Source organism: Erigeron canadensis, chromosome 8 (assembly GCF_010389155.1).
Source record: "Erigeron canadensis isolate Cc75 chromosome 8, C_canadensis_v1, whole genome shotgun sequence".
In the NCBI taxonomy this organism is placed as follows: Eukaryota; Viridiplantae; Streptophyta; class Magnoliopsida; order Asterales; family Asteraceae; genus Erigeron; species Erigeron canadensis.
The window spans coordinates 30,517,674-30,543,353 of record NC_057768.1 but is presented as its reverse complement, the minus strand read 5'-3'; the positions used below and the strand labels follow the sequence as shown (position 1 = coordinate 30,543,353).

Here is a 25,680-nt window from a genome sequence, read left to right as displayed (position 1 = left end):
CTATATACTTTTCAATTTTTTACATGGTTGACCAAGTGCTGACCTGATGAACTGTTATAACAGGTTAATCTCTATTAACATGGTTGCTCATTGAACTGGATTATTATTATATATCACCAACATACTTTTACTTTTTACTTGGTTGACCAAATGTTGACCTGATAACCTACAATAACAGGTTAAACTCTATATTTACTTTTTATTTTTTCAGAAATTATCTTCATCATCTTCATCAACTTTCCAGGCGAAAGTTCCGGTAAAATTTCCGACAACCATGTTCTTTCGTTTCAAATTGACCCAAACGTCCATAAACTGGGTCATGCTGAGTCGTCAGTTCAGAAATTTAGGTGATACTGGACTTTAAAATATTTTTATTATTGATCAAAAGGAAAAGTAAAATCCTAGAGTACGGCCCATAACGGATTCAGTTGATTGTTGGGTTGTTAAAGCTTCCAAGGTTGAAGATCATGGACTATTTTATTTTGCTAGTACAGTTATATTATTATAATATTATTAAAAATATAAACATATATACTATATGCTTGTACAGTTTTTATATAATATTTTAATATAGTTATATAATAAGTTTTTATTGAAAATTAATGAAGAGGATGAAGCAAAAATTAATAAATTTTTGAAAAAATAAAAATAGAGATTAACTTGTTATTGTAGCTCATCATATCAACATTTGGTCAACCATGTAAAAATTAGAAAAGCATGTGGGTGATGTATATTAATAATTCAGTTCAATGGGCAATCATGTAAATGAGGGAAAATACATTAGTCATCAAGTTTAATGGGCAACCATGTAAATAGAGATAAACCTGTTATAGCATGTCATTAGGTCAGCAGTTGGTCAACCATGTAAAAAACTGAAAAGTATATGGGTGATACACATCAATAATCCAGTTCAATGAGCAACCATATAAATGAGGAAAAATACATTGTTAATCAAGTAACTTAACCTATTATATATCATTAAAATTTAAAAAGATTTTATTTTTATAGGAAAAGATTTATAATTGAGTTTTATATATACAATTATCTAGTTAATAAGCAAATAAAAATAAAAATAATTCTAGAAAAAGGAGAGAGTTGAATTGATTAGAAAGAAGAATTAGGCCTAAAAAAAGAAATTAAGGGTGTCAAGTGTATCATCAATCTTCTCTTTTATTTTTAATATAGATGCATAATGTATGTATTTATAACTCAAGCCCGACTCAATAAGTACTTCGAATTTAAATTTAGGCTTTACAAGCTCAGAAAGAATTAAAAAAAAAAATCGATGAGACTCCTGGTCAAACTCGATAATAGCTCGACTTGAGTCGAGCTCAAACTCGAATTGCTAAATAAACCCTATCTAATCAAAATTATTTTATTAGTAATTGGAAAAGTCTTAATGTGGACCCAGAAATAATAGTTCGACATGCATTATTAAATATGTCATTTTTAGTCGACGTCCAAGAAGAGTTTTCTGGGTTATTTGAATATTGGCAGGATCACATTTACTCTCCCATCCGTCATACAGGCCCACAAGTTAGTTATCTCGTAACAGGTAACATCGGTAACAGGTATGTGTTCAAATGGTATAAATGGATCTCTAAAAAATGTAGTTTATTTATATGGAGGGCGTTTATGGATCGTTTGCCTACCAAGATGGCTTTAAAGGCTCGAAACTGTTGTTACGATAATCTGGATTGTGTCTTTTGCGGAGAGCGGGAGGAAACAGTTGAGCATCTTTTGTGCAATTGTGTTATGGCGGCAAGTATTTAGCATGCTATCAGTAGATGGTGTAGGACTGCACCGTTTTTTATTTTTAACGTCAAAGATCTGCTGGAATTTCACGAGCAGCCTGGGAAAAGTAAGATTGAGAAAAAAGTGTTGAAAGACGTTGTTTTTATTGGCTGCTGGTCGATCTGGAAGGCTAGGAACGATGTTGTGTTTAACAATGTTTCGGTTAGCGCTGCAAAAGTTATTCAAAATGTTAAGTCGTTAGGCTTCTTATGATACAAATATAGAACGAATCATAGAAGTATTACTTAAAATTGGTGTAAATTTAACTTCATGTAAATATCTTGTATTGGTATACCGCCGGTATTTTTTGCCGGGGTAAATATGAATATAATAGTTACTTTTTTTAAAAAAAAAAAGTTATCTCGTCTAAAAATAGTTATTAATTGAATGAGATGACATGAATCACTTATTTTAGAGCCGGTAATGTTGACACTAAAACTGTAACACGCACAACAAAGTTAATAGGGTTTGGTTTTTATCTTTTAACAGTTTTTGTGTCGTGTTTATCTTCAGAAAATGAACACGATGGATTTTTTATTTTTGTTTTTTGGGTCTTAATAGGTTTCTCAATAGGTTTTACGGTAAGACACGATATTAATTCTTCGCATCTTAACGCGTAACTTGTTAGAATAAGAATTAATCTCTTAAGATCTATTAGAAAACCTGTTAATAAAACCCGTTAAGAAACTTGTTAAGACATACATTAATGTGTTCTCAAAATAAAGAAAGTCAAGAACGCTTATTTTAAGAAACTCATTTTCTGTAAAAACTGTAGGAACTCTTAAACTATATATGTATTGGATCACATTTTTTTTTTAATTAAACGTTATAGTAATATATGTTTTTATAACGTTTAATAAAAACATGTGAACGAAAACGTGAACAAATCCATTCACACATTTTCTTTATTAAACGTTATAAAAATATATGTTTTTCAAGACGTTATATATATATAGCCATTTGTTCACATGTGAACGAAAACGTGAACAAATCCATTCACAAGTTCACAAAAGGCTACTTTGAATATTTTTTTTAAATGTTTCTTACGATATACATTCTTATATCATTAATGGTAAAAAAAAAAACATATGATGCAATACATAATTTAAAATTTGTGATAGTTCTTGTAAAAATATGGGTTCTCAAAATACGGAAAGTCTATATATATACCTATAATATTTAAAGCAGGTCTTACCGTGTAAGCAGTTAAAATTGTGCCGTGATCATTTATGTGAAAAAAACCAACACGATTAGTTAACGTGTCATGTTCGTGTTTGACTTTAACAGCTTTCATATGCCCGCTCTACTTATCTATATGATCAAATATTGACATTTTCTTACCTTCTTTGAATATTATCCTCTTCTATGCAGAGAAAAAATTGTAATGGATTTACCTCTATCTTTCATATTACCGGTAGCTACCATATTCTGTTTACTGGTCTTTGGTCATCTGGCATGGATAAAAGCTCAAGTTAATAGCAGCAATTACAGGAAGGGAAAAAAAGTACCGGAAGCTGCGGGGTCATGGCCGATAATTGGTCACTTGCATCTTCTAGCTGGTTCTCAAGTGCATCACAAACTGTTGGGGTCTATGGCTGACAAGTTTGGACCCATTTTCACTATAAAGCTTGGTGTTCATCCTGTTTTAGTTGTTAGCAATTCAGTGATGGCCAAAGAGTGCTTGACTACGAATGACAGAGTTTTTGCTAGCCGACCAAAAGCCATGGCAAGCGAGCTCATTGGCTACAACTATGCCTCATTTGGCATCGCCCCATATGGTCCATACTGGCGTGAGATACGCAAGATAACTGTGGTTGAACTGCTGTCTCACCAAAGTCTCAAAATGATTGCACATATCCAAGTATCTGAAGTGAAGTCATCCATATCAGACATGTATAGAAATTGTAAGAGAAATGAACGGTCTTCTGAAATGATGACAAAAGTTGATATGAAAGAATGGTTTGGAAACTTGATGCTGAACATTGTTGTGAGAATGATATTTGGCATCCGTGCTTCCCATGGTGACCAAAATGAAGATCAATACAAGAAGGCTATTAGGCTGATTTTTGTACTATTTGGTGCGTTTGTGCCATCCGATGCCATTCCTGAGTTGAGGTGGTTGGATATAGGAGGATATGAGAAGACCATGAAGAAGACAGCAATCGAAATGGATGCTATGATCGATGGATGGTTAGAAGAGCACAAAAAGATGCTTAGTAATAAGCAGCAGGTAAAGGAGAGCACAGACCGAGGTTTCATGGCCATGTTGTTATCCCGTTTTGAAGAACAAGAAAAGGATCTTTATGGATTCAGCACTGATGTGATTGTGAAATCAACATGCATGGTATGGAAATTGTAATCCTTAAATTATTATTAATATTTCTGTAATTGCAAATAAACACTTATGAAATTTCTTGCTTTTAGGCATTGTTACTAGCAGGCACTGACACCACAAGTGCGACTTTAACATGGACATTATCTTTACTAGTCAAGAATCCTCTGGTTTTGCAAAAATCACAAAAAGAGCTCGAAAAATATGTGGGAAAAGATAGATTTGTCGAGGAGTCGGATCTAAAGAACTTGGTCTATCTTCAAGCAATTATAAAAGAAACGATGCGACTTTATCCTGCAATACCACTTTCTCTTCCTCACGTTTCCACCGACGACTGCATTGTCGGTGGCTACACTGTCCCTAAAGGGACTCGCCTTTTGGTAAATATATGGAAAATTCAGCATGATCCTGAAGTATGGACTGATCCCTTTGAATTCCAACCAGAAAGATTCTTGACAAGCAATAAGGAAATCGATGTCAAGGGTAAACATTTCGAGTTAATTCCCTTTAGCAGTGGTAGAAGAATATGCCCCGGAATCACTTTTTCTCTTGAGGCAATGCAGTTAATATTGGCCAATATAATACATGGATTTGAGTTCCAAAATCCATCAAATGATAAGATTGACCTGACTGAAAGCCTTGGATTGTCAAATGTCAAAGCTTCTTCGCTTGAGCTCTTTGTTTCTCCAAGACTATCCCCACATGTGTATGAAGTGTCCACCTAGGCCTTAATGTACTGCAACTCCATCTGTAGCACCCTTTTATCGCGAGCCTCTGCTAGACGGTATACGAAAATAGGTATCCTTTATAATAAAAACACCATCTATAAGTGAGTAATAGATTTTATACTACGTACTCCGTATATAAATACATAAAACAAGCACGCCATGTATGTTTCTCATTATGTTACTCACGGTACGTATTTTTTCCCCTTGTTTTTAAATCGTATGTTATTTATATTGTGTCAATCCCAATCTATATTTTCATGTTCATATTTACTTTGTAAATACTGCTTTTGTTAACCTTAAATCTATCAAATAAATGAATGCTTGTGATGTCACAATGTGTGGTGGTGACTTAAGTTTAGTCCCTTTATTGGTGGAAGAGAGGGTATTGTTGATTGTATACGCGTCTATGTAAAAAACAACGAGAAAAGTCAAACTGTGAATAACTTGGGGGCAGAGGGCATGTATGATGTATCGATCTCTTGCCAGTCCACATGCCACATCTAGTGCCCCCATCGGATCTCCACGTTAAACGGGATTTTTGGATCCACCACTACTCACGATTGGAAAATTAATAGAAAAGCCTCTGCTACGACAATCTTTACCAGCTGAAACTGCACCTACCCATGAAATAATACCAGTTGACCAATCACTATTCCATTTTATATGTAGGAACCAATGTTTTGAAAACAAGACCGGACACTGAACTACCCCTTATTGGTTCAATGCGATAGTTCAACCATCAAACATGACGCATCTTAAAATCTAGATGACATTATATTAAGGGGGTTGTTTGTTGTATGTGTTTTGAAAAAAGATTTTGCATTTTTAGCTTAGATATGATTGAAAATAAGGTTTTACACCTTTCTTTGAAACCCGACTAGTATGAGGGGTTTATGAAGATTTCTATTAACATAATTTTATGTCATGCCAATCCATATATCTCTCTCTTTTAGCTCCATTTAATTTTTATCTGTTCAATAAAGAGCCAACTAAAGAGGCATATACATGATCCGAAATCCAACCTCCATAAATGTGAAATACAAGCTTATCAAAATTTGGCAGAGGGTATTGGAAAAACATTTCCATTCTGCACGACATCAATTTGTTGTATGGCAGGTGCCAACTCTGAAACACTCCATACTTTCACAGATTTATCCAAACTGCCACTGTAAACTTTCCATCTCTGGGCAATGCTTGACTCCATTTCCCTAACCACCGCCAGGCACTTCACGGGACCAGAGTGGCCCGTAAGCACCGACAAACATGTGTGCTTAATGCCCTCCCTTTTCCACACACATATCATTTTATCAGCTGATCCACTGAACACCAAATTTCCAGCAGCTTCAAGACACAGAATCGCCAATTTGTGTCCATTAAGGACACCACTGTGTGCAAACTGCGTTTCTTGTTCCCAGAAATTAACTATTCCGTCCGAGGTACCACAATAGACAAAAGAGCCTGTGTTTGGTACTGCCAATGCCGTTACTGCACTGTCTTGATTTAATAACGTTTTTACATATATGTGCTTTATAGACCTCTTTCCTTTTCTTACACGCTTCCAGACCTTTACTGACCCGTCTGCAGATCCGGTGAAAACAAATCCTTCAACGGTTGAAATGACGGAGTTAACTGTATCATCATGGGCCTTCACGGATTCTATACATCTTGAAGTTGATATTTTCCATACTTTAAATGTCCTATCCCATGAACCTGAATAAAGTAAACCAACTTCTTCGTTCATGCTAAGGCACGAGATTGCATCACAATGTTTGATCCAAACTGCAGTGTGCTTACGTTTCACCTCAACGTAATTTTTTGGCCTCACGGAACACTTTAGGATGGCAAAGAATGATGGGAATGTGCCTACACGACAATAATGTCTCGGGTTTCTGGAACTTGCTTTCCAGACCCTGACCTTCCCATCTTGATGACCTGTAAAAATCTTTTCACCATATATTAGAATCGCCTTTACTAACCCGCTATTGGATTTGAAGGCTGAGAACTCGCTCAGGTCCTTCCATACACGAATATTTCTGCTGTCAGATCCCGTGTAAAGGAGGTCACCAGAGGCTGCAAGTGAATAAATATGCCCTTCTTCTCGTACCAAGGAACCAACAAGCCCATTCATTGGAAAATTCGGGTCATCCAGGTTGGATATGGACCACGGTATACCCTGGTTCCAGGGTGACTTCATCATCGGTGAACCCTCAGCGCTTGTACGCTGGTGCCCACACCCGGAGAATTCACTATGCCGGCTGCTGTATTCCTCGCCTATGTCAGATGATGTGCATGAGATGTCAGGATCAGAAAGGGTGCTTGATCCTTTTTCTCTCATTGCTTCTGAATTACGATATTTTGTTAATGCTTTACCTATTTTGATTCTTAGATTTTTTAACAATGGAGATTGGAATGATCAAGAAATGCAAGAAGGAATAAATGAAATCTATGAGCATAGAAGAGATGAAATTTTTGGGCATGTAAAATCGGATATACAACACTTTGCTTATTACAATGAATTAGAAGATGATTAAGAAATTAATGTGATGACATGTAATGATTTTTAGGGGATTAAACACAATCAAATGTTTGGCAAATAGAGAATTTCGGGCCTCCTTAAGATTTGACCATGTACCATATAAAGATATTTAAAACTATATACTTCACCAATTACTTGTTATTAAAAAAGATATGTGCATTATTTATCCAAACATACATATATGAGAGATATTGGGCATAAAATGTATGAGAGATTTTGGGCATAAAATGTATATAATTAAAATTTTTGGGCAATTCAATGAAACTTTTCATATTATGCATGTATCACCTTAATGCTGGCATAAAATCAACACATTACACACTACTTAACAAACAAGATATAAATAACGAAATAATATAAAATGCAAAATTTCAAGATCTGAATTAACTAAAAAAAAAGCATATAAAATCCTCTAAATAGATTATGAACAAAGAGATACTACGAGTACGTGATTGTAAGTTAGCAACTCATTGACGAAGCTCCACAGCCTTGTCTAAGCCCTTCGATTTATAAGGTGCAATGTTAATTATTGTTGTCAAATGCAGCAGTATATCGTTGTCAATGCAGTCATACCTGCAATCAAGAAACGAAAATTTAGCTTCATGATCACTCTACAATCTACAATTCTACCTTCTTTCAAGTTTTATACTTCATCCAAGGTCCACCCCATATAATTATATAAGTATTCGAATATAATATGATTTTAAATAAGCATGGCAAAACAGACTAGGTGCATTAGATTGGTAGTAACGAAGATATGAATAACTGCTGATACTTTGCAGCTTTGACGTGAAAAATTGTTGCAAATAAAGTCCATGCACAATAATTGCACATCTTTTATTTCAGAAAGCAGCTAGCACTGTACCCGCGCAATGCGGCAGTATTGGCAACGACAGCGGTCTGATGGTGGCGGCGACTGGTAATGATGGCGGCGACGGTGGTGACAGGTCGAATAGTGTAAGTTGATGTAAATGTAATTAATGTAAAGGTAGTAGTGGAGATCTTTTATAAGATAAGGGTTTAAGTAGGGCAATTAGGTAATTTCTTATAAGTAGTGAAGAAGGAGGTATCATTAAGAGTAAATTGTTCATTTTCAAACTCTTCTTTTTCTAGCTTTTCAAGAAGATGGTATAATTTTTATAATTTAGTAAAGATAAAGATAAAGATTAGTTTGACTCTAACAGTCAACATGCATGGAAACAAGGTTTCAACAAAATTTGGTAATGTTGACCAACATACTAAAGAATTGGTTGATTGATTATTAGTTATCTCTACCGGAGGATACAGATAATATAGTAAAATCAGGTATAACAAAAACGGGCCAAACAGGCTCAATGTAAAGAAAAATATAATTTAATGTGCAAAAGCTCTTTGATCATTATGTTTTAAAGATCAGATCATTGTTGAATTTAAATAAATTTAGGATCATATTAGACACATTAATTATTAAGTACGAGAGTAAGTACCCGTGCGTTGCGGCGGTAAGGTGGTAGGGTGATAGGTCATAGGTTGTAATAGGTCATAGGTTGTGATATGTCAGAGTGTGATAGCCAAATGCCTTAGCCGTACGGGCTCCACCCTCGGATTTAAAAATTCATCGAAAGTATATCGAATGACATCTCTAATGACATCTCTAATAAAAGAGCATGAAATTTTAAGAACACCCATATAGTTTTTATAATGGGACATGCTATATAAACCCCCATTTACTAAAAAAACCTTATAACATTAATATTTAGTCAAATTATTTGTTCATTTATATTTTCGATGTGCTAAGGGACATGCTATATAAACCCCCATTTACTAAAGAAACTCTATAACATTAATTTTTAGTCAAATTATTTGTTCATTTATATTTTCGATGTGCTATTTAAACAAATTTTATATCAAACATTAACATTAAATACAACATATTAATTATGCTCAAACATTACATTTAATACATCAAATTAAAATTAGTTATATATATATATATGGGGGATGAGAATATAAGGCTGTTAGGTACCTAAACTTTCGTTTTAATAGTGGACTTTTATGGAAAAAAAATTTTATTAATAATATTACTCACACAATTATATATAACTATAAAAAAAAATTTATCAAGAAATATATATGTTGTGTTAATTATTAATGAATAAAGTTAAAAAATGGCTAAAAAGAGAAAAAGATAATAGATGAGGTTTATTTAATGAGTATTTAATGATTAGGAAGAAAAAAATAAAACATTTAATGAGATTATTAATTAAACTAATAATGATTATAGTGTGTATTTAGCATATTGGGGGTTTCTTTAGACACTCTCTTTATAATTTATTGATTTACGGTTTTTGAGATAAAATTTTTTGAATGAATGAGAAAAAATGAGTGGTTGAGATTTGAGAAAAGAGAAAAAAATGAGTGGTTGAGATTTATTCTAAGAGTATTATGAATAAGTGATATGGGTATTTTGGGGTTTTTACTTGTGTAAAGTTGAAAAAATGAAGGGAACAAATGCTTTATAATGTAGTAGAGATAAGTATGAAAAAAAAGTTTAACAAAAACTCATATTTTGACTAGAAGCCGTAATTATATGTTACCCAAACCGCCCATTTTGCAATCTCTAGATGAAAGAACATGAGAGACTAAGTAACAGTGTACTTACAAATTCTTGCAGAGGACATTGGTAATCTTAGAGAGAGTGACGATTTTCTGTCTTGATTCCATAACTTCATCTTTAGAGTCCTCGTCAAATAGTTTCTCTAAAAAGTGTGAAAGTTTCTCAATATTTCCCTCAAGCTGTTGCTGCTTGTCCTCAAACAAGTTTCTCTTGATAGTCCTATTTTCTTCTGTCATCTCTTTACTGAGAAAGGTGTCATTAAACATATAGTAAGCAAATGGGTAAGAATAAGAAAGCAAACGTCTTGACCTAAAGAGCCTATTGGCTCCATTTGTCACCCATGTGTAATCCTTGATTTCCGGTTGTGCAGTTGTTAACTTTGATATCTTCTCCTGTAATTTTCCTTTTAGAGATAATTCTGCTGCCAACGAATCTGTATGAGCTTTATAATGATTATAATAATGCATGTAACGCCAATGTTTTGCTCTTCGATGTTCTTTATTGGCCAAATAGTCTTCCATGAAACGTCCACAGGTGTGGCCTTCTATACTGTCCCATGTATGCCGAGTGCCAGTTGCCCCGCCACATTTCCAACTACAAATTCACAGAAACAAGTTAATATGTGGTAGAAGACCTCATTTGATGCATATGATAATAAATGCATAACTTCCCATTTAAATATATATTGTGAATAATTACAAAATCTTTATTCTAGGAGTACTTTGGATGTTTTTTGAAAGTTATTATGCGCTTTTCAAAAATCAGAACTAGAAAATCAGTGATAGAACTGGCTGTAAATTATAGTATTAAAACTAAGCTACTATGTTTGGTGATCTGATTATCAAATAGTTTATTGTTTGACAAGCTATGATTATTTTAGGACATCTTTACAGATATTAGAACACTAGGTAATCAGATAATTAAAGATGACTAGGGATAAATCCCTTTCAACCGGAAAAAAAAAAGTAACTGGATAATCAGAAGCAGGATGTGATCCAAACACTTCAGACTGGTTTCCAATGATCAACTCAGAACACAAATCAAATCAAATAATAACATGAAGAAAAGATTCTCACCAATATGCTTGTTTACATATACAGCGGACAAGGTTGCATCCTCCATTCTTTTCAGCTGGCTTAAGGCATTTGGGACAATTCCTTGTATTGGCTATCAGCCAATTAACTGTTTCTGATTCATCCTTGTTTTTCATGGTCCAAAGCTCCCACATTTCGCAAGAACAAGGGGAATGTGCTTCTGAAGAGCAACTAAAACAAAACTGAACACCACACACACATTCAACTTCACATAACTCATCATCATTCTCGATACGAATGGCATTTCCACAATGTGGAACACTTGGACACCACTTTACCCTTTTATTATCTTCAATGTACGATTCTAATAGGTACTGATCAAACTTTTTTGCTAAAGCGGGATCCAATTCACGTATACTGTTTCTAATTTTATCTTCATCACAAATTACATCACATTTGTAAGCCATGCAACTGATCCTTCTACCTTGACCCTCATTTATCTTCACTACAAAGTGTTCTCTCCAACCTTAAAGAAAGAAATATGCAAAGAGGCTTTAATATAATTATCTAGGACCAGTAGAGGTAGCAAGATGGACAGGCTTGGTATAGGTCAAACCAGCTTCAGGTTGAAATGGGTCATTTTAATCGTGGCCAACATAAAACAGGTTGCATCGAACCACAAACATGTCTCTGTCCATTTAGTTCTTTGTAAACATATAATAAACACAATATAATTACCCTAATATGAATAAAAGTAGGTATTAATCTACCCAATTGCCATGTTTGACCCATTTAACCCAGTTTGGTATAGGTCAAACCAGCTTTAGGTTGAAATGGGTCATTTTAGTTGTGGCCAACTCCAACTCAAAACAGGTTGCATCGAAGCACAAACACGTCTCTGCCCATTTAGTTCTAAATATACACAATATAATTACCCTAATATGAACAAAAGTAGATATTTTACCCAAAAAAAAAACAAAAGTAGATATTGACCAAAACCCAATTGCCATGTTCGACCCATTTAACCTATTCCACTTTAAGCTAAATATTTTTATTTGACCTGTTTGGGATGAAGTACGACCAAAATTAACCCACTCATAGATGAATGGGCCAAAACCATCACTTCCATTGCTGTCCATTTTTAAATAGAATAACGTACTTACAGTCGTTGCAAAAACAATGGCCACAATCCATTGTGGTCGTCTTATAGAAAGGGACTTCTTCCATGCAGATTTCACAAAGTATTGCAGAAGTGGACGGCATTGAAGAGATATCTCCATCATCATGTACCATTACACATGCATCTTTATAAAGACAATCCTTTCCCTCGTTCCCATATACTTCAAAGACTTTTGCAACATCCCACCTGTAATGTATAAGTAGAGTTCTCGCGTAATGTTCCCTCAAAGACAGCAAGTCCATTACTCTTTTCAAGTCCTCTCCCTACACAAATAATTAACTAAAAAACTAAGAAATCTATCGAGCGTTTGATGTCCCAAAATAAAAAAGTCATCGAGAGCAAGCCTCACCTGTGCAGCCAATAGACTCTCTTTCGTGATCACCTACAGGTTAGTCAACACAAATTATCTTATATAAAACTTTTGTCTAAACAATTAAGAAACAGAAATATTAGCGCAAGTAACGTTCAATGTTGTTTCAAAATATATAAAGTAGCGATCTTGATCACCATACTATATAACCGTGTTGCATACCCAATACACCATTATCATGGCTATTCGTCATGCCATCAAATAAGCCACATTCTGTCAGGTACAATACATCCAGTCTAAAAATTAAAATTAACTCCAAATTACAAAAAAAAAAAGCTGCATTGATGAGTAAGTTAACCAATAATTTCACTTAGACATGCAACGCTAAGCGAATTTCTAAGGTTCATATCTTATCCAACATATCTTGACATGCAGCACTACGCTTAGTTCCAGGGTTCAAATCTCATGCCATATCTCGCGTTTTAACACAATTTATCTACCTCCACAACAGATACAAGAAACAACATAAGAACATCATATTATCAAGGGCTATCCAAAACATGCAATGTTTTCTAGAAAAAATAATATTAAAAAAAACCAAAAAACAGAACCAACATTAAGTGTATCCATAAACCCTGAATCTTGACTTTTTTTATTAATTAAAAAATAAAAACAGGGGTTGGAGAAAATCCTATATATGACAAATATTTCTTCACGTCACTCTCATAAACAAACATTGATCAAGATTTAATAATCTAACCTTAAAAAAAATTAATATAATTACCTTACAATTATGGCTGCCCAAAAGGCCATTAACCTGATCATCATCATCATTATCATCTTCGGTCTCAACACCAAAGTCATAGTGATCATCATTATCATCATTATTATCATCATAATCATCATTATTATCATCATAACCATCATCATCATAATCATCATTATTATCATCATAACCATCATCATCAAAATAATCCATCTATATCTATATATACAGTTATAATGATAATGTATAATATGAGAATGATAAAGGTAGAAGTCACATAGTACTATATAAAAAGACTTTTTTTTTTTTTTTTTGGTTTTCAGTTAAGTGTTTAAGAGTTTGATGGAACAAAAAGATTTTGGATGAATTCGCGAGGCAAGTGGGAATCTTGTTTATATAGCTTTAGATGAGATCCTTGTCATCATGAAAAAGTAAAATTTTCAATTGAGTGGTGGGTACGGTTTAGGTTTAATAACTAGCGAATGTATTTTACAAACCTAATAGAGTAATAGATATATTTACCAATAGTCCAATACTAATACTGATTTACATGTATGTACGAGATACACATAATTATATCAGCGTAGAATTAAAATTGGATATATTGTCTAGAGTTTTTATTTTCATATAAATAATACTAAATAATTTAAATAACAATAATAATTAGAATCATAGTTTGATTAGATCTTTTTATTTAGATATAAATATCTATATCTATATTACTTAATAACGCAAATGTCTTTTTTTTTTCTTTAAACTTTAAGCTTTTGAAACACCTAAAATACCTTTATACCATGATTTACCAAAATTTCTGACATTTAATAACCATGATCTACCAAACTACCAAAATTTCTGACATTTAATAACCATGATCTACCAAAAGTAACCTCTTAACATTGTAATTCTATTTCCTTATTATTGTTGTTAGGTAATTTTGTACGCTCCATATAATCACCGCCGTAACGCGCGGCCCGTCTAGTCTTAAAAAAAATATTATATTATGATTAAATTAGATAAAGATTAGAATCACATGTTTATAAATAAAATTAATTAATTATAAAAAAAAAACAAGAATAAATTTATTACCACACATGAGCATATTAAACAAAATTGTAGATTTGTAGTATGAAATTCTATGGAAAAACAAAATCATTAGGATAGTGCAACACTTATCAGCAGTAACATAAAACGAATCAATATAAGCAAACAAAGGTACTTGTAACTTAAGGATAGTGCAAGGGTAATCAACACTTTTCTTATGCCATACGTGGGCATAAGAATACAAGAAAATATAGAGCTTTAAATTGCATTTTGTTGTCCATGACCTTTCGGGATTTCAACATGAAACAGAATATGAATCAAGTTTATAATGAAAAGAGACGAAAGTTACTTACAGAAGTAATGGTTACGAATCTGCAGAAACACATAGTTGAAGACTTGAAGTAATAATATGATAGATGGCATTCGGGCTATCTGTTCATTTAATTTACAATGAAACTAGACCCACATCCTACAAGAATTATCAAATCCAGATTCATTAACTGCATTCCTTAATGTGTCAAAACCTTTTCGATCAACAATTGAAAAGAGAGGGAGAAGTCGACATCTATGCTAGGAACCAGTATTTGACATGAGACATATTACAACAGAAAACAAGAAGCAAATTTCCAAAATAGCAATGCTAAAGTCACATTGGGTAACTCAACGTTTGGAGAATTGTGGGGCTTTTCGAGCTTTCTTGAGACCAGGTTTCTTCCTTTCAACTATTCTTGCATCTCTGGTAAGAAGACCTTCCTTTCTGAGGGGCTTTCTATGGTCTTCACTCACTTTTAGCAAAGCACGAGCAATGCCAAGGGAGATTGCTTGTGCCTGCCCGGAAAGACCACCTCCATGTGCCTTCACAAATACATCATAGCTAGTCTCGTATCCCAAAGTTGCCAAAGGGACTTTAATATATTGAAGCCACAATGGATTACCTTGGAGATATTCCTGTATGACAATCAACATTCAGATTACAAATCACAAATGCCCGGGTCACGTGTATCTTTTTACATTATACAGAAAAATGCCATACACTAAATTGATAGAATTCATGATCAAGAAATAGTCACCATGAATACACTATCTAGCTAGCAAAGACAGTTTTACAAACTCAAAGCGGAAAAAGCTTCATTGTTGAAGCAACTACTTTATACTTTAAGGGAAACCCACACACAGATTTCTTTCTCTAGAGATTTCTGTTGCTATTTGATCACAAACTTGGGTTATGTTTTAAGAAGTCTAGGTGCTACTAGGCATCACCCTTAAGCAGGTACATTGATCTTTATCAAGGCCTTTTTCCACATAAATGACAAACCTTTCAAGTACTTTCTATCCATAAAAAGCACAACTTATCACTCGAGTAACCGACATACCCTAATTTGAGAGTACTCAAACGATCAACGATGTGTTCAAAAAAGCAACACTCACCTGGCTTAAAAACAAGTGCATTTTTCCTTTCAAACAAGCCAAACCCCACCTAATAGCCATACACTTGACACTGCATTTTGGCTCTCAAAAAACACAATAAGCAATAGACGTTCCCCAAACACCCTCTTTAATGCATTTCCAACATAAAAGGTTTCAACTTTAAGGTTAAAAGGAGCTCAATTATCACCATATATAAACACATTTTATCAAACTCCGCTTTAGATTTAGACCCGTGTCAACACACAGATTATTTATAAACTTTTCATACTTATAAAAAAAAGGAACTTCAGAAAAAGGTCCTATAGGAACTAGGGATGGTTTTCGGTACCCTACCGTATTTTTTGTATTTTCGCTCATTCCCAATAGAAGCACTTTTTAATCTTGAATTGAAGAAAAAATTGCACTATATTACCTATTAACTTTCATTAACCAATTTCAATGAAATCGACTTATGTCTTCTACATGTGGTAGAAAGTATCTCATTTAGGCTGAGGTAAGGCTGTCTACATCTCAACCTCCCCATACAACGTCGAGGTATTGAGACCCAAAACCCGTGAAAGACAGTATTGGGTGTAACATATACATTTACATTTCATCTAAAAAAATGAGTAACTAAAAATGATGAAACTTTAAGGAAATAAAGATAAGAAAAAGATAGGGGAAAATAATAAACCTTAGCATCACGATAATTAATAATAAATTTGCCAGTTCCTTCTTGAATAACAACCCTAGCAATTGCACATTTTCGACGGCCAGTACCAATAAGTGTTTGAGCAGCAAACCCACCTGGCAATCTTGACTTTACATATTTTTCTATATTCATTGTCTCTATATCTCCTCCTCCAGCAACCACTGGCTCCACGGCTGCAGCAGTTGCAAGTATTTTATTATTAAGGGTTGTTTTGGGTTTGGTGAAATGGGCTGATTTTGTTAAAGAAATGGGTTTTTGTTGGGAAATTTGTGAAGAGAAGGAGAGTGATGAGAAAGATGATGTTAAGGTGGAAATGGACGTTGCCATTTTTAATTTTTTTTTATTTTTTGGGTGTGGGTTTTCAGGGGAGTAGAAGATTTGGTTGAGGAGGATGAGTTTATGAAGATGGAAATTGAGAGTATAGGATAATGTGACTTTTTCTATTTTTATTTTTCTCCAAAATGCCCTCTTTGGTAAAGGAAATACAGAGTAATATTTATCTACTACCATCATACATCATTCATTTATACAGTCAGTCATAAAATTTCTTACATTGTAATAGATTTGTAAAAACAACGTCGTGGTGGTGGTGGTGGAGATAATTAATGTAAAAGTAATTGATTTAAAAGGTTAATGGAAATATTTTAAAAAATAAAGGGTTGTTAGTGTAATTTAATCATTAATGTTATTTTAGATAATTTTTTCATTTAACATTTAAAAGAGAGAGTTGTTTTTCTATTAGATAATATAAAAGTATATATTACGTATATATGGGAATTAAGATCAAGAAATAAGGGTATTTTTGGTATAAAAAAGTATCGAATTTCTTAAAATATGAAAATTCAATATGTTTTATAAAGGGTTATTAATAATTAAATCACAACGATAATAGAATTATCAAATTCTGTAGTACATATATCACTTCATTCATTTTCTCTTTTTGTTCAAGTAAATAACTAATATCCTTCTAAAAAGTTATCACTCTATAAAACATCTTTATATTTTTGGTCCTCTACCTATTTAAAACATACACTTGTAATCCTTTATTTACAAAAGGAAACACCTAAGTTTTATTACCATGTTTGTTAATTAGAAAATACATAATTATGTTATGTATCAAACTCTTACATATATCTCTCATATAACTAGTATCTAGTATGACCTAGTGGTCAAGTGTGTTGATTTATCATATTCAAATTGCCATAGGTAAACATAAGTGTATCTAAAGAAAATATTCATAAGAATTTCCAAAAAAGACACCGAAACGGGTACGGCAAAAGGGTACGGAAACAATATGGGAACGGGGAACGGCAAAACTAAAAAATTTAGGATACGGGTACGGCAATATAAAAATATACAAATATAAATTATATCGATTTTTTATAGAGAGAGACTTGAGAGATTATGTGTAATTGTATATGTATAACTGTATAATATATGTTTAATTAGTGATCACTCATTAAATGTTTAGTGTTTAATAATTGGTTTTGGAATAGAAAAAATTTAATGTTAATCAAATTGTATATAATATAGCCTGTTTGGGTTTGGGGAATAGAAAAAACCCATTAAAACCTTGATATTAGTTAGAAACAATATGGAAATTTCAAAGAAACGTTTCAGTATCGATAGAAAATTCAAGGTTTCGTTTCATACGTGTTTCGTATGCGGAAACGTTTCCATGGAGTTTCGAAAACGGGTACGCCTACCTGTTTGGAGTTTCGGTGCATCATAGAAAGAGACTACCTAGTAGGAAAAAAACCCCTAATAGTCCACCTAAAGACACGACAACATATTGGGAGAAAACCTTGTCCTTTAATACTCGAACCTAAGTCTACCCAAATCCAAACCCTTGTAGAGAAACTTTCTTTACCATTAGACTATTAACCCAATGATAGACTCCATTCATGTATGTTGTATTCTCGAGTTTATAGTTATAAGAAAAGAAATGATAAGATTAGATAGAGGAGGAGGAGAAGAATAGAAAATATATACATATAATGTATTCCTCAAGTTTAATAAAAAAAAATTGAAAGAACGGATTAAAAAAAATATTAATTACATTCTTGAGTTTAAAAGAAAAAAATAAAAGAAAAAAAAAGATAACTTTACATATATAGCCTCTGTAAAACAATTATTAGATGTAGATTGAATGGTGGATTGGTAATTTCACTTATTTATCCTTTCTTTTTCATCCAAATCAAACTAAAATTGGCAAGAAAACTTTGAGACTTGAAAACCCCAAGTTTCTATCCTTTCCTATTTTTTCTTTCATAAAAAAACTCAAGAATGAAGATTTAAGTTACTAATGTGAACCGAGAAAATCCAAAGATTATCAGATGTAAATACGAAACAGTATGCATACTATGACTCATGATGAGGTGAAAATGCATAGAAAATTAAGATTGTTAAACAAAACCGTTTGACCTAGTTAATAGATCAGTGGAAGATACTAAACAATCCATCACTCCGCCACTAGTGGAAGATACTAAATTGTACGATTAGTTGGGAAAGTTGGTATAATTTTGTTTTGTATTAATACGTTTGTATAGTTTGCCGATTCACTATTTGTTAGTGATGACCGTGTGAATAAAAGTTAACTTTAAAAAAAAAAAAAAAAATTCTGCCACAACAGACCAACACTTTGATCAAGTAAATACCACAAGGAATAGGATGTTCCAGGCATATAGTTTTGCAATTAAAGGCACTACAAATTACAAAAAGTGTCCATTCAAAGTGCACTCCCAACATAAAATCATTCAGTACAATCTTGATGACTCTCAATCTGGAACAACCCTCAAAGTAGAGGTTATGTGATTTCAAATTTTCCCAAAAGATGGGCATTGTTCAGAAGTTGAACTCCTTCAAAAGGTTCTTACTTGAACTTTTTCCAGGAAAATTTTTTTAAAAAATGTCATCACGGGTCAGCTTTCAGATAAAACGATCTGTTTACAAAGTTTCACCTATCCTAGTTTGCCACAGTAGAATGACATACCTAAATAGCTCTGGGTATGCATATGCATGCATAGCCACTATGCAGTTTTTTATTGCACACATTCAGAAACAAGAGTATGCCAGAGAAAATGAACCATCTTAATTAGATAAACAGACAGATATGCCAAGGCAAGAAATACGACAATGGAAAATCAGCAAGCTTTCTAAGGCGGCTAAATAAAAGCTTTTTACGGTTAACAAGCATATAGTATTAGTCAATATTTGAATTAAGAAGTCAGAAAATCAAGTAGCATGAAGCATAGATGTTTTCAAGGGACATGATGGTGAATTATGGATCCAAATAAATGATTTCGGCATGTACAGAAGCTCGCCTGAACCGTAGCAATTCTTTGAGCAGATCCCAACCACCTTCTTGAGAAGCAGGCTTAACAGTCATCCTCTCAAGTATAGGTGAATTTGCTAGCAGGAAGTTGATAAAAGTCAGTTCTCTCGGAACACCAAATATGCCAGCAATCTTGACAAACCGCAACTGGTTAAAAAAGCAACTCTGGTAGTCTTCTTCAAGCCAGTTCTTTGCAGCAACTCTTGGAGCTGGCTGTTCGTCTGGTCGGGCCTACAGAATTAACTAAGCAATATCATCAACCAGAGAGGTGGTAGTTCCAACCTATTTATGTGTAAACAGGTTGATTTCCATTTTACTTTGCTCTTAACTGCTCAGATGGATAAAATTTAACCACATTGGCGAAAGAACAAGGCTGACAGGGTCAAAAGTCCCCTAAAATGTGATTTCAATGCATAATTCCAAAATCAATCTATTTTAAAACCATATTATTGTAGTAATTATCTGAACCTTCCTTAAAATATACATCAATTGTAAAAGTTAAGAATGGAAAAGACAAAAAGGAAGTTAGTGAATTGGCCCACCTGATACAACCTTTATTTTAAACCATTCAATCAGCATGCTTTAAATCATTACCCAACCTGCAAGACCCACCCATTTTACCACCTCAAATTGACCAATTCTCACCTAATGGGTAACTTGAGACATAATTGTAGCTAACAAAAAATATATTACTGTCAGATCAAAAATGTAAAAGAAACTCACCAACATCTCGAGTTCCAAAAGGTTGGGTGAACTCCTAAGAATGCAAAGAGCAGCTAGACACTCGTCCATGTCATTGAAATTTATACGCAGAGACAGATAATTCAGTTCCATGCATGGAGTTGGCAACCTCCTTGGTACCATATCCACAGCCAAAAACTACAAACATGAAAGCAAATAAAGTTAAATACAGATTTTAATATCACAAAATTTTTATAAAAGAGCGTAATGAAATTTTATATTACCCTTAAAAAGAAACTTTGAACCTCGAGTCTTTGTATATTGGGCAATGAAGCAAAAAACTTGATCAATTTGCTCGTAGTTCCAAGACTCAACTCATGATCATTGCCAATGTTGACATACAAGCCAATGGAAACGGTAGACAAATGAAAGGTGTTTTCGAAATTAACATCTTCAAAAACACCTCCAATGTCAAAGAAAGTAAGTTTTGGAGCGTGAATTTTGAGATGAGCAAATCCCTCAAAATTCATCAAAGTCAACCTTTCGAGCAATGGGCACATAGCAATCAGGTTCTCAAAATCATCTTGGTCCATTGTGATGTGCTGAAGATCAAGGCTAGTCAAGATCCTAAAACCTTTGAATGAAGATGGAGGTTTTAACAAACAGTTAAAAAGCTCCAAATGAGAGAGCTTATCACACAAGTACAAAGGTGAAGGTAGCTTGTAGCGTTGGCCTTTCCAAATTTCAAGTATAAACTCTTTTACCGATCCTCGTGAAAGAAACAGAATCCATCTATCGATGTCACAAACACCTTGGAGGTCTCTGTGAGAGAGCTTGAACTTGTGTACTGGACCATCATGAAGTAAGAGAACATGATCAACTATCTTAACCATTTTGTTCTTAATTACTGTTGGGTCTTGGGAGGATACTAGCACAGACTGATTATCAAACACGAGACTTGTAAGGTCGACCCATTTGTACCTCCACTTACTTGACAATATGCATGTTCTTACCGCATCCCTTAGTGTTAAAAGGGACAGAACTTTATCAACAATGTGAGATGGTAAGTTGCTGATTCTATCAACCTCCATTTCCATTTGGCAAGGAACCTTAGGTTGTTCTCTTTGCTTCTGAAAGATATTTTAGACATGTTTTTAGAGAACTATAAGACGCAACACATAAGTGCATAACATAAGAACAATAAAAACATAAAGGAGATAAATTCACAATTCTGACAACAAAGAGTAATTAAAATGGGAGATAAATTAAAATCTTTGATTGTATGAGAGAAGGAGAGGAATGACAAATAATAATAAAAAATGCCGCTTATATAGACATCCAAGTGCTGTGAAACAAATTTACATAATTCAAGCAGTCAAAGTGGAAAAGCAGATTCGGTGATCAAAGGAAACATTAAATAAAACTTTAAGTGCAGATAACATTGATGTTGTTGTGGACTTGTGGGAGATGAATACACAATTATCAAACTAAGCTCAGTTTATAACTTTAGATTTATATTTATTTATTATATATACTATATATTAGGTTCGAAAAGGAAACCAAATAAACATAAACTAGGAAACTGAATCAAATCAAATCATTCTAATTACAACCTGTAATTACCTAATGAACAAAATCTTTTTATGGTTTAAAGTACATCGGAAGTGTGTTTGAGCGATGCTAGCGAGTACACACAGCTAAAAGGTTAAAGGTGGCAGCGTTCATCGCCCGTGTTAGTTGTGCAATATAAATGGTTATATATTAAGCTACAAAGTTGATTTTTTTTATCTGAATTTTTTTTACATTACCCTATATGTTATGTTTGACCTTTTAATTTATAAAAATATACTATTAAAATTTTGTTTTAATTAATGAAATTTTGTATTATATATACATAAGTAAGATTAGAATGTGCTAAAAAATTTTAATTTTAAGACTACTCAAATGCTTTATAATGTAGTACAAAAGTACAGATATAGATAATGTAGTATAGATACGGATATAGATGCATGAACTTCAAAGAAGTTCAAAAATGAAATGGATAAAAAGTAACAGTAACAAACTTAATGAAAAGATCTATATGAAAATATTTATGAACATCTTAAAATTGTTAGACCTCTATATGCCACATGGGCAGGCCACACAAGCTCACTATTGTAAAACAACGGTGAATGGACCTCATTAAAAGAAAAAAAAAAACTAATCTTTTCTTAGACCTCTTTTGAAATACGCTTTAATCTAATGTGTTATCGTTTTTTAAGGATGTACGCATCTTTTTTTAAGAATGTACGCGAAAGTGTACTTTCTAAGTAGGGCTATTAAGTATAAACTCATACACAACGCATAGTACTTGTACCACACAGAGGATTCGTATTATAAGCAAGGGACTATTGTGGATATGGAGCAAAGATATTCTAATCTCTTTAATTGCCTTGCTCCTATCCAGGGAAAAGTAGTCTTTTACAGAAAAGTATTGAAACAAAATGTTTGTTTGTAACCCTTGTAGAATTTATTGAAGCCCATTCTTGTAAATAGTAACAGAAAGACAGAAGTGTCGCAAAGGAAAGTACCATATTACTCATGAGGGTATACAACTGATGTGAATTGTGAGTTTGCAAGTACGTTGTGGAATCATCATTACCTAGCTTGAGTCATTTTCCGCAGGCCAAGATCTAGTCTACAGCAGAATGAAAAGATGTAATCAGTGCACAAACACCCTAATTTATCAAATGAAAACAGACTCCTTTCTAGATATATGTCAGCAAATAAAACAGCCTTCCTTCTGCTTGTCTCAAAAAACCCTCCCATTACATAACCATTTATTGGCACGGCATTGCTTTCAATCTAGCTAGTTTTAACCCTTTGTGATCGGGTGATTTAACAGGAAAGATAGCTAAAGAAAAACTATGGATCTGCGTCTTCCTAAACTTGTTAAAAAAACCATCAACGCCATGAGTGTGGAACACTATAATCATGCCGTCTATTCAACAAACATGTAAACAACAAACCTATAAAAATCAGAGAATAATGATCAAAGTATCCCTGTTTTGCTATTGTGTGTAATGGACTTCCCATTTTAACTTTCAGTTGACTACACTTCTATCACAAAATATGGTCACCACATCAGCAAAAGAATCAACTTTTTGGCATGTAATTTTACTAAAAATGCAATATATAACAACAGAACAACATTAGTTCCAAAACGGTTCACCTTCTGCAACCTCACCCGGTCCACCTCAGACCAATCACTTGAGACGTAAAACAAGCTCGCTTAGTAGCCCATTCAGATGGTAGCCCAAACAATTGATCCACATTTTTAAAATAACTTACTTGGGTACTTAAAGCCTTAAACTTTCCAAATACCCGTATATCCGGGAACCAAGTCACCGAAGGTGCGGTGGTAGCTGCATATATTTATGGGGTGTTTAACAGGGCTTATTTGACTAATATGCATCAAAAGCCATTAGCTTGTAAGAAATTAGCTTAAGCAATAAGCTTCGAAATCGTTTTCACCAAATATTAACACTAACATATATTTTTTTTTTAAAAAAAAACTCACATTTTCTAGCTTATTTTCTAACTTATCATGACTTGAAATTAAAATTTAAGCTCATAAGTCCAGTAATAAGCCACAAAAAAAGGGGCTTATCCAAAATAAGGCAGATACAAATAAGCTAATAAAAGTGAAAATAAGCTTAAGCTACACAAAGGCATAATTACATTATTTTGTAATAATAACAGAAATAAAATATGTATACAAAGAAATTATTATCAATCAATCATACACAATGCACAAACCCTAACATAAAATGGGTGAAAAATTAAAATATAAAAAAGAGGAGAGAAATTGTGTAAATTACTTGGCGTAAAGAAATCAGAAAGTTCTTCTTCTGAGTGACGAATTAGTACAGAAAATTGGGGTTGAATTTTTAATAGAGAAATTGGGTTGAAAATTGAATTTAAGAATTATTGAAATTGTTAAAGGTTGGCCTGCACTTTATTATATTACTATATTTATTTATTATTTTTCGGTGGGTTATTTAAAGTTTTAAAGAACATTAAATAATTTGATATTTTAAAAATTATAAAATTTGATTTAATTCATTAAAAAAGATAAATTTTTGTACTCCATATAAGCGTATAAAGCACGTATTATTTTGGGGAAGTGATAAATCTACAACAAGTTTTTGTCATCCACAACAATAAATGTTTTATACAATTGTACATTGTGCAGTATAATATATGTGACAAAATTTTGATTTAGATATATATCATTCCCCATTATTTTAAGTGGATAAAAGTAGTTGTACATCTATCACTTCCCTTAAATAAATTGGTTATATTTTGATATTTTATTTTAACTCTCTAACTTTCATTCTTAACATCTTTTTACTTGCATTTATGGATCTTTTACCTTCACCATTTTACTATAACCAAATCAATATATTTCCCAACCACATTAACAGAAAACATTTTTTTTCTTCTTATTTTTTCTTTTCTTTTCTTTCTGTCCTCACTCTTCTCTCAACATTTGAGAGAAGAATGAAGAAAGAATTCAAAAGCAGCATGGTTGGATTAGTGGTAAACATTTTTGCCTCTGGAGACAGAGGTCATGGGTTCCATCCTCATCCCATGCAAAGGTTGGAGAGCTTTTTCTACCATTTAGATAGAAATTGTAAGCAACCTCTCTAGTTAGGTGGAAGTAAGGTCTGCCTATATATTAACCTCCCCCATACACCATTGAGGTATTGTGGCTCAAAACCCGCTGAAAACGACACTGAACAGTTACCTACTTTACTCTTCTCTCAACATTTACGGGCTTTCATCCCGTTGGCATACAACCCATAGCCAATCCACCTTAGCCCCCACTTATAGGAGCTTAAAGCTTTTAATTTAAAAAAACAAAAATATAAACTCTAAAGTTATATATACAAACTTGTAAGCTTATATATCGTTTTCAACTTTAAAAGTTTTCAAAAATCAAATTACATCAATATTTTTTTAAAAAAAATAACTATCAACTAATTTTATTACTAAATTTTTTTATTTCTCTCATTTTGTAATTTTATACTTTGTCATTTTATATATAAAAAGTTTCATATATAATTTTTAACTATTAGGTATTAGTTTTCAAACATTATTTTTGAGCTAATATTACCAAATATTACATCAAATTTGGTGTAATTTACATATAGTTAATTATATCTTATTTAGTATGATAATATTCAC

At 33.0% G+C, this 25,680-nt stretch overlaps 5 protein-coding genes across 5 annotated transcripts; 1 reads left to right on the top strand and 4 right to left on the bottom strand.

The window, feature by feature from the left end:
* The first annotated feature begins 3,155 nt into the window (after window positions 1-3,155).
* LOC122580050 (cytochrome P450 CYP82D47-like) lies at window positions 3,156-5,094 on the top strand. Its single transcript, XM_043752323.1, has 2 exons — window positions 3,156-4,138; window positions 4,219-5,094. The coding sequence occupies exons 1-2, from the start codon at window positions 3,179-3,181 to the stop codon at window positions 4,849-4,851; spliced, it is 1,593 nt and encodes a 530-aa protein (XP_043608258.1). The 5' UTR covers window positions 3,156-3,178; the 3' UTR covers window positions 4,852-5,094.
* A 782-nt stretch (window positions 5,095-5,876) lies between these two features.
* Window positions 5,877-7,206, bottom strand: LOC122580454 (protein JINGUBANG-like). The gene has a single exon (XM_043752724.1). It carries the CDS (start codon window positions 7,187-7,189, stop codon window positions 5,903-5,905), a length of 1,287 nt encoding a protein of 428 aa, XP_043608659.1. The 5' UTR covers window positions 7,190-7,206; the 3' UTR covers window positions 5,877-5,902.
* Window positions 7,207-7,730: 524 nt separating this feature from the next.
* On the bottom strand, window positions 7,731-13,350 carry LOC122579816 (probable E3 ubiquitin-protein ligase ARI1). The gene is made up of 6 exons (XM_043752051.1): window positions 13,295-13,350; window positions 12,550-12,582; window positions 12,184-12,463; window positions 11,063-11,546; window positions 10,032-10,580; window positions 7,731-7,963 (listed from the first exon to the last, which is right to left on the bottom strand). Exons 3-6 carry the CDS (start codon window positions 12,440-12,442, stop codon window positions 7,858-7,860), a joined length of 1,398 nt encoding a protein of 465 aa, XP_043607986.1. The 5' UTR covers window positions 12,443-12,463; window positions 12,550-12,582; window positions 13,295-13,350; the 3' UTR covers window positions 7,731-7,857.
* Window positions 13,351-14,705: 1,355 nt separating this feature from the next.
* On the bottom strand, window positions 14,706-16,863 carry LOC122611348 (30S ribosomal protein S9, chloroplastic). Its single transcript, XM_043784367.1, has 2 exons — window positions 16,419-16,863; window positions 14,706-15,265 (listed from the first exon to the last, which is right to left on the bottom strand). Exons 1-2 carry the CDS (start codon window positions 16,761-16,763, stop codon window positions 14,978-14,980), a joined length of 633 nt encoding a protein of 210 aa, XP_043640302.1. The 5' UTR covers window positions 16,764-16,863; the 3' UTR covers window positions 14,706-14,977.
* A 2,701-nt stretch (window positions 16,864-19,564) lies between these two features.
* LOC122578789 (F-box/FBD/LRR-repeat protein At1g13570-like) lies at window positions 19,565-24,441 on the bottom strand. Its single transcript, XM_043750827.1, has 5 exons — window positions 24,312-24,441; window positions 23,022-23,128; window positions 20,736-21,581; window positions 20,494-20,649; window positions 19,565-20,001 (listed from the first exon to the last, which is right to left on the bottom strand). Exons 2-5 carry the CDS (start codon window positions 23,031-23,033, stop codon window positions 19,717-19,719), a joined length of 1,299 nt encoding a protein of 432 aa, XP_043606762.1. The 5' UTR covers window positions 23,034-23,128; window positions 24,312-24,441; the 3' UTR covers window positions 19,565-19,716.
* Between the last annotated feature and the right edge of the window lie 1,239 nt (window positions 24,442-25,680).